The sequence below is a fragment of the Amblyraja radiata genome, chromosome 14, assembly GCF_010909765.2.
Source record: "Amblyraja radiata isolate CabotCenter1 chromosome 14, sAmbRad1.1.pri, whole genome shotgun sequence".
In the NCBI taxonomy this organism is placed as follows: Eukaryota; Metazoa; Chordata; class Chondrichthyes; order Rajiformes; family Rajidae; genus Amblyraja; species Amblyraja radiata.
This window is the reverse complement of record NC_045969.1, coordinates 122,022-136,631: the sequence shown is the minus strand read 5'-3', so window position 1 is coordinate 136,631 and position 14,610 is coordinate 122,022. Positions and strand designations below refer to the sequence as shown.

General features: G+C 42.8%; 1 protein-coding gene across 3 annotated transcripts in view; it reads right to left on the bottom strand.

The window, feature by feature from the left end:
• pknox1 (PBX/knotted 1 homeobox 1) overlaps positions 1-14,610 on the bottom strand; it is a 72,178-nt gene that overhangs the window by 39,559 nt on the left and 18,009 nt on the right. For all 3 annotated transcript variants that reach the window (XM_033032319.1, XM_033032318.1, XM_033032317.1), the window contains 2 exons: positions 11,668-11,839; positions 2,295-2,465 (listed from right to left, as the gene is read on the bottom strand). In XM_033032319.1, coding sequence (XP_032888210.1) covers positions 2,295-2,465; positions 11,668-11,839 — 343 coding nt within the window. The remainder of the gene's footprint in view (positions 1-2,294; positions 2,466-11,667; positions 11,840-14,610) is intronic.

Genomic DNA, 14,610 nt, shown 5'->3' with positions numbered 1-14,610 from the left:
TTAATTTGGCATCATGTTCGGCAATGACAAAGGACCTGTTTCTGTGCTTGATAGATTCATCACAATCTCCGCACCATTATACTTGATAGTTAATGTTGTTTATGAAACCGAGGATAACATGTGCTGTTATAACCCGTTCTGTCACCTCAACTGATTTATGTTCATACAAAGTTTTCTGTGGCACATCCTTTAAACCCGTATCTTTACATTATATTGATTTACTTTGCTCTTTTTCTCGGAAGGTATCTCCTCATCTGCCATATGACATTGCATTCCACAGGCCTGTGTGTGGCCTTGTGGACCAATGCTATCCTCTTCACTCTTTACACTTACAAATTTTCTGTAGCCATAACATTGTGTGGTCTAGAAACATATAAAATATGTGCAGGAGGAGGCCCTTCGGCCCTTCGAGCCAGCACCGCCATTCATTGTGATCATGGCTGATCGTCCCCTATCAATAACCCGTGCCTGCCTTCTCCCCATACCCCTTGTTTCCACTAGCCCCTAGAGCTCTATCTAACTCTCTCTTAAATCCATCCAGTGACTTGGCCTCCACTGCCCTCTGTGGCAGGGAATTCCACAAATTCACAACTCTCTGGGTGAAAACGTTTTTTCTCACCTCAGTCTTAAATGACCTCCCCTTTATTCTAAGACTGGCCCCTGGTTCTGGACTCGCCCAATATTGGGAACATTTTTCCTGCATCTGGCTTGTCCAGTCCTTTTAGAATTTTATATGTTTCTATAAGATTACCCCTCATCCTTCTAAACTCCAGTGAATACAAGCCTAGTCTTTTCAATCTTTCCTCATATGACAGTCCCGCCATCCCAGGGACCAATCTCGTGAACCTACGCTGCACTTCCTCAATCACAAGGATGTCCTTCCTCAAATTAGGAGACCAAAACTGTACACAATACTCCAGATGTGGTCTCACCAGAGCCCCAAACAACTGCAGAAGAACCTCTTTACTCCTATACTGAAATCCTCTTGTTATGAAGGCCAACATTCCATTAGCTTTCTTCACTGCCTGCTGTACCTGCACGCCAACTTTCAGTGACTGGTGAACAAGGACACCCAGGTCTCGCTGCACCTCCCCCTTACCTAACTTAACCCCATTGAGATAATAATCTGCCCCGTTGTTTTTGCCGCCAAAGTGGATAACCTCACATTTATCTATATTATACTGCATCTGCCATGCATCTGCCCACTCACTCAACCTGTCCAGTTCACCCTGCAACCTCCTAACATCCTCTTCACAGTTCACACTGCCACCCGGCTTTGTGTCATCCGCAAACTTGCTAGTGTTGCTCCTAATTCCCTTTTCCAAATCATTAATATATATGGTAAACAGTTGCGGCCCCAACACCGAGCCTTGCGGCACTTCACTCGCCACTGCCTGTCATTCTGAAAAGGACCCGTTCACTCCTACTCTTTGCTTCTGGTCTGCCAACCAATTTTCTATCCATGTCAACACCCTGCTCCCAATACCATGTGCTCTAATTTTTAGAATTGTAGAATTGTCTGAATATTTTTAAATTGTTACCTGTGCTTCCAAATCCAAGTTATTAATACATAATGAGAAGAACACATTTTAGGAAATATCACACCTTCCCTCAGTCCAAAAATAATCTGTCCAAATTCATTAAATAAGTTAACAGCCCTGTCCCCAAAGGGATAGTGGTAAAAACAAATATAAATTAGTCCAATGAATAAACATTTAATCATAATTTGGGATCCAATTAGAAATGTTTTAGAAACAAACATCTCCCTAATATAAAACCTTTTCCAGATCCTCATTAATTATTAAGTGTGTAGAAAGGAACTGCAGATCCTGGTTTATGATCAGCCATGATTGAATGGCAGAGTAGACTCGATGGGCCGAATGGCCTAATTCTACTCCAGTATATCTTTTGAACTTATACCGAAGGTATACTGGAGATATACCGAAGAAATGAAGTTTAAACTGGAGTCTGAGCAAGGGTTCCGATACAAAACATCACCTATCCATGTTCTCCAGAGATGCTGCCTGACCCGCTGAGTTACGCCAGCACTCTGTGAAACGTCACCTATCCATGTTCTCCACAGATGCTGCCTGACCCGCTGAGTTACTCCATCACTTTGTCTATACTTATTACTTCTTTGTTTCTAAAATTGAATATGATATTCAATACTTGAAGACCCAGCTTTATATTTATCACATTTTCACTTTTATAAGTCGTGAGACCTTCAGTTAATGAACTCATGGTGGGTTGAACCTGGGAATCAGACAATTTGTAGAGGGGACATCATTTCTTACCTGAGTTTGAACAGAGGCATAAGGTCCACCAGGGTCAGAGCTCAGCAGGTTTTCACTGTTCATTTTAGTTTTTAGACAAGCAATGTAACGGTTACAGAAATCTTTGCACAGGTCGTTAACTTTCTCTAGTTCCAATAGATGAATACGCAGCACCTGGATTGCTTTCACCATCTGCAAAGCCACAAATGGAAAGACAAATTAAGCAGAAGACAGCACAAAGAAGTTGAGCTAATGGATTAAACAATAACACTGTATAACAGTTGAAGTCGAATCAAATTAACAGCAATCACAATATTTTTTTGAGGCTTTATATTTACCTAGACTGACAGAATATGCATCCATGCTGAAGGAACTAAACACTAAATTCCTCAGTAGTAAAGGTATAAAGTTGATTCACAAAACTTGGATTGTTTTGTCTGGAGCATCCGAGCGTGAAGGGAGACCTGATAGAAGTATATAAAATGATGAGAGGCACAGATAGGGTAGACAGTCAGAACCTATTTCCCTCGGAGGAAATGTCAAAGACTAGACGGCAGAACTTTAAGGTCAGAGGGGCAAAGTTTGAAGGAGATGTGCGGAGCAGATCTTTTACACAGAGGGTGGTGAGTGCCTGGTGTGTCCCGCCAGGGGTGGTGGTGGAGGAGGCAGATATGATAGTGGTGTTTAAGAGGCTTTTAGATAGGTTCATGGATAACCAAGGAAAGGAGAGATATAGATCACGTCCAGGTAGAGGAGATTAGTTTAATTTGGCATCGTTTGGCACAGATCCTGTGGGTCGTGGGCTGTTCCTGTTTTGTACTATTCCATGCTCAAATAATACACATGAATTCACAAAGTCCTGCATGATATGCTGCTCCACTGTGTTCAGCATGGTATCCTGTTTCTCCACAGATGCTGCCTGACCTGTTGAGTTACTCCAGCACTTTACATGGGATCCAAGGTGTGTTGGCAAACTGGATCCAAAATTGGCTTGGTGGCAGGAGGCAGAGGGTGGTGGTTGAGGGGTCTGAATGTTTGTAACCAGAGATGTAGTGCAGGGATCATTGTTGGGATCAGGAGGGTTTAAACCAGTGTGATGGGGAGTGTGAACCAGAGTCAGCCACAGGTTGTGTTTGGGGGGAAGGTAGAGGCTAAGTGAAGAAAGTCCAGCAGCAAAAACCAGCAGGGCCAAGATAAGGAATGTTGAGGAAATGATCGTCTCGTGTGTATTTATTTTCAAGCAAGAAGGTGGAAGAGGGTAGAGTCGAGGTTAGTACATAGAATTATGATGTTGCAGCCATTACAAATACCTGGTTGAGAAAAGGACAGGACTGACAACGTGACGTTAAATGTGACAGAGAGAGATGTAAAAGAGGAAGGAGAATGGCATTACTGAGAGTATGCCACAGCTGCACTCCATGGAGGACTTATCCTGCGAGGCCTTTAGGGTGGAACTAAAATAAGGAAGGTGAGATCAATACTTTGGGATTATCCTGTAGTCATGATTCTGTAAGATAGCTGTGGATAAAGATAAGACTGGTACTTGGGTGAAGGTGCTAAATTGGGGGAAGGCTATTTACAACGCCCTCCATAATGTTTGGGACAAAGACCCATCATTTATTTATTTGCCTCTGTACTCCACAATATGAGATTTGTAATAGAAAAAATCACGTGGTTAAAGTGCATATTAGATTTTATTAAAGGCCATTTTTATACATTTTGGTTTCACCATGTAGAAATTACAGCTGTGTTTATACATGTCCCCCCCCCATTTCAGGGCACCATAATGTTTGGGACACATGGCTTCACAGGCGTTTGTAATTGCTCAGTTGTGTTTAATTGCCTCCTTCATGCAGATATAAGAGGGCTCTCAGCACCTAGTCTTTCCTCCAGTCTTTCTATCACCTTTGGAAACTTTTTTTGCTGTTTATCAACATGAGGACCAACGTTGTGCCAATGAAAGTCAGAGACTGAGAAACAAGAATAAAACTGTTAAACCTTAGGTTTACCAAAATCAACTGTTTGGAACATCATTAAGAAAGAGAGCACTGGTGAGCTTACTAATCGTAAACGGATTGGCAGGCCAAGGAAGACCCCCACAGCTGATGACAGAAGAATTCTCTCTATAATAAAGAAAAATCCCCAAACACCTGTCCGACAGATCAGAAACACTCTTCAGGAGTCAGGTGTGGATTTGCCAATGACCACTGTCCTCAGAAGACTTCATGAACAGAAATACAGAGGCTACACTGCAAGATGCAAACCACTGGTTAGCTGCAAAATTAGGATGGCCAGGTTACAGTTTGCCAAGAGCAACCGCAGTTCTGGAAAATGGTCTTGTGGACAGATGAGACGAAGATTAACTTATATCAGAGTGATGGCAAGAGCAAAGTATGGAGGAGAGAAGGAACTGCCCAAGATCCAAAGCATACCACCTCATCTGTGAAACACGGTGGTGGGGGTGTTATGGCTTGGGCATGTATGGCTGCTGAAGGTACTGGCTCACTTATCTTCATTGATGATACAACTGCTGATGGTAGTAGCATAATGAATTCTGAAGTGTATAGACACTTTCTATCTGCTCAAGTTCAACCAAATGCTTCAAAACTCATTGGCAGGTAGTTCATTTTACAACAAGACAATGATCCCAAATGTACTGCTAAAGCAACAAAGGAGTTTTTCAAAGCTAAATAAATGGTCAATTCTTGAGTGGCCAAGTCAATCACCTGATCTGAACCCAATTGAGCATGCCTTTTATATGCTGAAGAGAAAATTGAAGTGGACTATCCCCCAAAACAAGCATAAGCTAAAGATGGCTGCAATACAGGCCTGGCAGAGCATCACCAGAGAAGACACCCAGCAACTGGTGATGTCCATGAATCGCAGACTGCAAGCAGTCATTCCATGCGAAGGATATGCAACAAAATACTAAACATGACTACTTTCATTTACATTACATTGCTGTGTCCCAAACATTATGGTGCCCTGAAATGGGGGGAGGGACTATGTATTAACACTCTGTAATTTCCACATGGTGAAACCAAAATGTATAAAAATGGCCTTTATTAAAATCTGACAATGTGCACTTTAACCACATGTCATTTTTTCTATTCCAAATCTCAAATTGTGGAGTACAGAGGCAAATAAATAAATGATGGGTCTTTGTCCCAAACATTATGCAGGACACTGTACAACGTTGTTTGGCAGGAACTGAAGAAAGTAGATTGGGAGCAGTTGTTTGAGAATAAATCCACATCTGACACAAGGGAATCTTTGAAAGGCCAGCTGGTTAGAGTTCAGGACCAGCATGTTCCTGTGAGGATTAAATATAAGCTTGGCAAGGTTTGGGAACTTTGGATAATGAGAGATATTATATATTTAGTGGAAGGCTTTCTGAAAGTACAGTAAAGGATTGTTGGCCATGATATCTATGCCAAACATGATGCCAATTTAAACTGCACATCTTGCCTGCTTGTGAACTGTGTCTCTCAATTCCCTGTCTGTTCATATGTCTGTCTAAATTCCTTTCAAACATTGTGCTCACACTTGCTTCCACTGCCACCCCTAGCAGCGCATTCCAGGCACCCATCACTCTCTGTGTAAAAAAACTTGCCCCACACATATCCATTAATCTTTCCCCTTCTGACCTTAAACTGATACCCTCCAGTATTTGACATTTCTATTCTGGGAAAAAGGTTCTGCTGTCTACCCTCTCTGTGCCTCTTGTCATTTTATAAACTTCAGTTCGGTCTTCCTCGGCCTCCAACGCTCCAGAGAAAACAATCCAAATTTGTCCAACCTCTCCTTATAGCTAATACTTTCTATTCAAGGCAATGATTAGAAATTGGGAGGTCTACAAGGGGATATGCGCATTAAGGAAGTAGGTAAGGACAGAGAATTCTACTAGGTCTGTTTAAAGATACGAGACAATTTTGAGAAACAATACAGAAAATGCTTCCCCTGTTGGGTAGTGATGGCAGGAGTTGTGAACTTCATGAGTGTTCAGAATGTAAAGTCTAACGTGATAAAGAATCCTTCATTCAAAAGTCATCAAAATACTTAATTCATTGTAAATGACTTACGAAACAGAGTTATTTTGACAGAAAGCATCTCCAGTGTGTAACTACACTAAAGTAAGTAAGGAAGAAAGGAATATTGTTACAGAGCCTCTGTGGGTTATGAACGGCAGACATATGGACATACGAGCACTCTGCAACAATCAGGTGCTGGGTGGAGCCGGGCAGTGCTGAGCAGACTCACTCACTCGCTCGCTCACTGAGCCAGCGAGGCCTGCTGGCAGCTGCTCTTCCCATTGCAGCTGTTGCTGCAATCCTTTCCCACAGACTGATTTTTATTAATTTCTGGCTTATGAAACATTTGGGCTACAAAGTGTTCGCAGGAACAGACCCTTCGTAACCTCGGGACTACCTATGCAATAAAAACTATATTGAATGTGGAATCGTTCTGGATTTGAACATGTTGCTTTGCTCCAGCCGACCTCCAGTCTGATTCTTCAACCTGCTGTAGCTCTGACCGTCTAAAACATATGGGCACAAGGTGCTGGAGAGCCTGCATATACATTCAGTTCACAAATGTGGCCTGACCTGATGAGTACTAAAACACACTTTTAAATAAGTTATTTAATAAATATTGATTTATTACTGTCACATGTATGGAGATAACTGTGAAGTTTTGTTTTGCATGGATTCAGCCAAATCATACCAGACATGAATACCGTCAAGCTGTACATAAATAATACAGGTAGTGACAAGAGAAAAATGACCACAATGGTTATATTAGAGTATTTATCTACTCATCCAGAACACAGAAGATAAGTAACATGAATGACAATACTGAGTAGCAACAGACGAAAGGGAAGGGTCTTTTGAGCTGTAGACAGAACTGATGGCAAGTAAATGGAAAATGAAGTGACTGCTTTTGATAGAAATCTGAACGAAAAACAAAACATGCTGATCATGGTCAGCAGGTCAGGCAGCAGTTGTAGAAAGAGGAAAAGAATGGCGAAAAAAAAATGCTAGGTAGACAAAAATGCTGGAGAAACTCAGCGGGTGAGGCAGCATCTATGGAAAGAAGGAATAGGCGATGTTTCAGGTCAAGACCCTTCTTCAGACTGATTTCTGGAAAAGAAAGGAAGAGGCGAGACAGTAGGCTTTGTGGGGGAACTGGGAAGGGGTAGGGGAAAGAGGGAGAAAGCAAGGGCTATCTAAAATTAGAGAAGTCAATGTTCATACCGCTGGGGTTCATATCGCTTAAACTACCTAAGCGAAATATGTGTTGCTGTTCCTCCAATTTGCGCTGGGCCTCACTCTGATAATGGAGGAGGCCCAGGGCAGAAAGGTCAGATTGGGAATGGGAGGGGAGTTGAAGTGCTGAGCAACCGGGAGATCAGGTTGGTTAGTACGAACTGAGCTGAGGTTTTGGACGAAACGATCGCCGAGCCTGCACTTGGTGTCACCGATGTAGAGAAGTTGACACCTGGAACAGCGGATGCAGTGGATGAGGTTGGAGGAGGTACAGGTGAATCTCTGCCTCACCTGGAAAGACTGAATGGGTCCTTGGATGGACTCTAAGGGGGGAGGTAAAGCGACAAGTGTAGCATTTCCTGCGGTTGCTAGAGAAAGTACCCGGGAAGGGGGTGATTTGGGTAGGAAGGGACGAATTGACCAGGGAGTTACGGAGGGAATGGTCTCTGTAACTCCCTGCATTTTTTGTCTACCATCGATTTTTCAAGCATCTGCAGTTCTTTCTTAAAAAAATATGCTGGTAATCTGAATCAAAAACCTATCAAGCAGTTATTGTGGAGGGGGCAGTATCCACGCTGTATGACTTGATGACATAAAGATGGTTAACAGAAATTAATAGGATTTTCATCAGTTATGTAAGTGGGCTAAGGAGTGGCTAATGCAGATTTTGCAGATAAATAAAAGGTGTTGTATTTTGGGAAGTCAACCCAAGGCAGGACGTTAACAGTGAATGGTCGGGCTCTGGGGAGAGGTATAGAGCAGAGAAATTGTAGGAGCACAGATACTTAGTTCTTGCAAATCGCGTCATCAGTATATAGGTTGCCAAGAAGGCTCGGTGCATTGGCCTCATCAGTCAAGGTATTGTATAGACATTAGAACGTTATGTTATAATTGTACAAGACCTTGGTGAAGAACCTTGGTTCAAGACCTTGGGCAGCAAGATGGCACAACGGTAGAGTTGCTCCCTTACAGTGCTTGCAGCACCAGAGACCCAGGTTCATAGAAACATAGAAAATAGGTGCAGGAGTAGTCCATTCGGCCCTTCGAGCCTGCACCGCCATTTAATATGATCATGGCTGATCATCCAACTCAGTATCCTGTACCTGCCTTCTCTTCATCCCCCTGATCCCTTTAGCCACAAGGGCCACATCTAACTCCCTCTTAAATATAGCCAATGAACTGGCCTCAACTACCTTCTGAGGCAGATAATTCCAGAGATTCACCACTCTCTGTGTGAAAAATGTTTTTCTCATCTCGGTCCTAAAAGATTTCCCTTATCCTTAAACTGTGACCCCTTGTTCTGGACTTCCTCAACATCGGGAACAATCTTCCTGCATCTAGCCTGTCCAACCCCTTAAGAATTTTGTAATTTTCTATACGATCCCCGCTGAATCTTCTAAATTCTAGCGAGTACAAGCCGAATTCTAGCGAGTACAATCCAGTCTTTCTTCATATGAAAGTCCTGACATCCCAGGAATCAGTCTGGTGAACCTTCTCTGTACTCCCTCTATGGCAAGAATGTCTTTCCTCAGATTAGGAGACCAAAACTGTACGCAATAGGTGTGGTCTCACCAAGACCCTGTACAACTGCAGTAGAACCTCCCTGCTCCTATACTCAAATCCTTTTGCTATGAATGCTAACATACCATTCGCTTTCTTCACTGCCTGCTGCACCTGCATGCCTACTTTCAATGACTGGTGTACCATGACACCCAGGTCTCATTGCATCTCCCCTTTTCCTAATCGGCCACCATTCAGATAATAGTCAACTTTCCTGTTTTTGCCACCAAAGTGGATAACCTCACATTTATCCACATTATACTGCATCTGCCATGCATTTGACCACTCACCCAGCCTATCCAAGTCACCTTGCAGCCTCCTAGCATCCTCCTCACAGCTAACACTGCCCCCCAGCTTCGTGTCATCCGCAAACTTGGAGATGTTGCATTCATTTCCCTCGTCCAAATCATTAATATATATTGTAAATAGCTGGGGTCCCAGCACTGAGCCTTGCGGTACCCCACTAGTCACTGCCTGCCATTCTGAAAAGGACCCGTTTATTCCTACTCTTTGCTTCCTGTCTGCCAGCCAGTTCTCTATCCACATCAATACTGAATCCCTAATACCGTGTGCTTTAAGTTTGTATACTAATCTCTTATGTGGGACCTTGTCGAAAGCCTTCTGAAAGTCCAGATATAACACATCCACTGGTTCTCCCTTATCCACTTTACTAGTTACATCCTCGAAACATTCTATAAGATCCGTCAGACATGATTTACCTTTCATAAATCCATGCTGACTTTGTCCAATGATTTCACCACTTTCCAAATGTGCTGCTATCCCATCTTTAATAACTGACTATAGCAGTTTCCCCACTACCGATGTTAGACTAACTGGTCTGTAATTCCCCGTTTTCTCTCTCCCTCCCTTTTTAAAAAGTGGGGTTACATTAGCTACCCTCCAATCCTCAGGAACTACTCCAGAATCTAAAGAGTTTGAATAATTATCACTAATGCATCCACTATTTCTGGGACTACTTCCTTAACTACTCTGGGATGCAGCCTATCTGGCCCTGGGGATTTATCGGCCTTTAATCCATTCAATTTACCTAACACCACTTCCCGGCTAACCTGGAATTCACTCAGTTCCTCAATCTCATTTGACCCCCGGTCCTCTGCTATTTCCGACAGATTATTTATGTCTTCCTTAGTGAAGACAGAACCAAAGTAGTTATTCAATTGGTCTGCCATGTCCTTGTTCCCCATGATCAATTCACCTGTTTCTGACTGCAAGGGACCTACATTTGTTTTAACTAATCTTTTTCTCTTTACATATCTATAAAAACTTTTAGTCAATAGTTATGTTCCCTGCCAGTTTTCTTTCATAATCTATTTTCCCTTTCCTAATTAAGCCCTTTGTCCTCCTCTGCTGGACTCTGAATTTCTCCCAGTCCTCTGGTAGGTTGCTTTTTCTGGCTAATTTGTATGCTTCATCTTTTGTTTTGATACTATCCCTGATTTCCCTTGTTATCCACGGATGCACTACCTTCCCTGATTTATTATTTTGCCAAACTGGGATGAACAATTTTTGTAGTTCATCCATGCAGTCTTTAAATGCCTTCCATTGGCTATCCACCGTCAACCCTTTAAGAATCAATTGCCAGTCTATCTTGGCCAATTCACGTCTCATACTCTCAAAGTTACCTTTCTTTAAGTTCAGAACCCTTGTTTCTGAATTAATTATGTCACTCTCCATCCTAATGAAGAACTCAACCATATTATGGTCACTCTTGCCCAAGGGGTCATGCGCAACAAGACTGTTAACAAACCCTTCCTCATTACTCAATACCCAGTCTAGAATAGCCTGCTCTCTCGTTGGTTCCTCTACATGTTGGTTTAGAAAACTATCCCGCATACATTCCAAGAAAGTCTCTTCCTCAGCACCCCTGCCAATTCGATTCACCCAATCTATATGTAGATTGAAGTCACCCATTATAACTGTTTTACCTTTGTTGCACGCATTTCTAATTTCCCGACTACAGGTGCTGTATGCATGGAGTTTATATGCTCTCCCCATGACCATGTGGATTTTCTCCGAGATCTTCGGTTTCCTCCCACACTCAAAAGACGCACAGATTTGTAGGTTAATTGGCATGGTATAAATGTGAATTGTCCCTAAAATGTGTGCAGAATAGTATTAATGTGCAGGGATCGTTGGTTGGTGCAGACTCGGTGGGCCGAAGAGCCTGTTTCCATGCTGTAACTAAACAGCTCCTTACAAATGTTCTTGAACTGACCTGCACAGCCCTAATCCTACCTTAGCAACAGAACATTATGGACCTTTCTTGCACTACCATGAGCTTGTCTTTTAAATGTACATTTTTTTTACTGGTCCTGTTTTATTTTCCACTGTTTTTTCGTTATGTTGTCCTGTAGAATTTATGTATAATTTAAGTTTTTGGATGTTGTCTGAGTCTACATGCCTGAAATGCAGATGCAAGCAAGATTTCCATTGTACCTGTACCTCACCGTACGTGCACGACAAGAAACTTGGAAGTCTTCCTGAAAGTACAGTAAAGGTAATGTTGAAAGGAGCCAATTACAGGCTGATGGCATTACACCACATCTCACCAGATTATCAATCTCTGGGTCTTCACTGAAAAATGGCTTTCCTTCCTTTTCCTGTTTGCGAACAAAGTTTTCGATGTCGACATCAAAGCTTGCCGAGGTGATACATTCAGAACCTTGGGTCGACTGCTCGCACTTTTCAAACAGAAGAGCCAGAAGTGGGAATAGAGGGTGTCTGCAAAGAAATACAGGAATAAATGTCAGCTGCATTGGCCTGTCAAATGTACTGGAGAGTCAAGGGCCTAGTGGGAAATAGGAAGAAAATATCATTTAAAACTACTACTAGAAGATCTTAAGGAGTATTAAAATGGGGTTGTATAGAGCACTGAGAAGCAGTGGTATCTTGGAGTACAGGGAAACTGAAAGGGCTAAAGGTGGATAAGTCACCTGGGCCGGATGGACTGAAAGGAGTTTTTAGAGATTGTGGAGGCATTGATAGTGATATTTCAGGAATCACCAGAGTCAGGAGTTGTCCCTGATGATTGGAAAATTTCCAATATTACCCTGCTGCACAAAAAGGAAGCAAGGCAGAAAAGTGGGAACTATAGGCCGGTTAGTCTGACTTCGGTGGTTGGTAAGATTTTAGGGTTCACAATAAAATAAGTCAAAGTCAGCATGGTTTTGTGAAGGAAATCTTGCTTAACAAATGTTAAGGAAATCTTGCTTAACAAATTTGCTGGAATTCTTTGACGAAGTAAGTAACAGGACAGACAAAGGAGAGTCAGTAGATGTTGTTTACCTAGATTTACAGAAAGCCTTTGATAGGGTGCCACATATTAGATTGTTTAGGAAGATAAAAGCCCACAGTATCAAAGGGCAGATACTAGCTAGCATGGATAGCAGGTTGGCTGGATGGCAGAAGACAAAGAGTGGCAATAAAGGGGGCATTTTCTGGTTGGCTGCCAGTGACTAGTGGAGTTCCGCAGGGGTCGGTGCTGGGGCTGCTGCTCTTCACGTTGTATATTAACGATTTGGACGAGGGGATTGAAGGCTTTGTGGCCAAGTTTGTGGACGATACGAAAATAGGTGGAAGGGCAGGTAGTGTAGAGAAAGCAGAGATTCTGCAGAAGGACTTGGACAGATTGGGAGAGTGGGCAAATAAGTGGCAGATGGAATATAGTGTAGTAAAGTGTGGAGTCATGCATTTTGGCAGTAGGAATAAAGGCGTAGACTATTTTCCAAATGGGGTGAGAATCCAGAAATCGGAGGTGCAAAGGGACTTGGGAGCTGGTGCAGGATTCCCAAAAGGTTCATCTGCAAGTCAAATCGGTGGTAAAGAAAGCTTGTATACAAAAACAGGAATGTAATGTTGAGGCTCTAGAAGGTGCTGGTCAGGCCACATTTGGAATATTGTGAACAATTTTGGGCACCATATCTGAGGAAGGATGAGCTGGCTCTGGAGAGGGTCCAGAGGAGGTTTACAAGAATGATCCCAGGAATGAGTGGGTTAACCTATGATAAGCATTTGTCGGTACTGGGCCTGTACTTGCTGGAGTTTAGAAGAATGAAGGGAACCTCATTGAAACATACAGAATAGTGAAAGGCTTGGATAGAGTGGATGTGGAGAGGATGTTTCCACTAGTGGGAGAGTCTAGAAACATAGAAAATAGGTGCAGGAGGAGGCCATTCAGTCCTTCGAGCCAGCACCGCCATTCATTGTGATCATGGCTGATCGTCCCCAATCAATAACCCGTGCCTGCCTTCTCCCCATATCCTTTGATTCCACTCGCCCCTAGAGCTCTATCTAACTCTCTTAAATCGATCCAGTGATTTGGCCTCCCTTGCCCTCTGTGGCAGGGAATTCCACAAATTCACAACTCTGGGTGAAAACGTTTTTTCTCATCTCAGTCTTAAATGGCCTCCCCTTTATTCTAAGACTGTGTCCCCTGGTTCTGGACTCGCCCAACATTGGGAACATTTTTCTTGCATCTAGCTTGTCCAGTCCTTTTATAATTTTATATATTTCTATAAGATCCCCTCTCATCCTTCTAAACTCCAGTGAATACAAGCCTAGTCTTTTCAATCTTTCCTCATATGACAGTCCCACCATCCCAGGGATCAATCTCGTGAACCTACGCTGCACTGCCTCAATTACAAGGATGTCCTTCCTCAAATTAGGAGACAAAACTGTTCACAATACTCCAGATGTGGTCTTGCCAGAGCCTTATACAACCTCTTTACTCCTATACTGAAATCCACTTGTTATGAAGGCCAACATTCCATTAGCTTTCTTCACTGTCTGCTGTACCTGCACGCCAACTTTCAGTGACTGGTGTACAAGGACGCCCAGGTTTCGCTGTACCTCCCCCTTACCTAACCTAACCCCATTGAGGTAATAATCTGCCCCCTTGTTCTTGCCTAGAGGTTACAGTCTCAGGATTAAAGGACGTTCTTTTAGGAAGGAGACGAGGAGGAATTTCTTTAATCAGAGGGTGGTGGATCTGTGGAATTCTTTGCCACAGAAGGCTGTGGAGCGATATGGACTCTGCGCAGGCAGATACAAGTTGGTCTTGGCACCATGTTGGGTATAGACATTGTGGGCTGAAGGACCTGTTCCTGTGCTGTACTGTTCTTTCTGTTCTATAAAAGAGTAGCAAAGTTAAATTATACTGGGGAAATGAGGAAACAGTAGAGAAAAACTAAATGTATATAAGGAGCGTAAAAAAATTAGTATGTTAAAAAAACAAGTACATAAAAAATATAATTAATGGGATCGAAAGAGAGAGCTAGATAGGGCTCTTAAAAATAGCGGAGTCAGGGGATATGGGTAGAAGGCAGGAACGGGGCCATGATCACATTGAATGGTGGTGCTGGCTCGAAGGGCCAAATGGCCTACTCCTGCACCTATTGTCTATTGAAAGATGATGAATCCCCAGCACCTGATGACTGCATTCTGGAGATTTGAAGGAGGTGGTTTTTGGCATAGTGGATGCACTGATTGCCAAC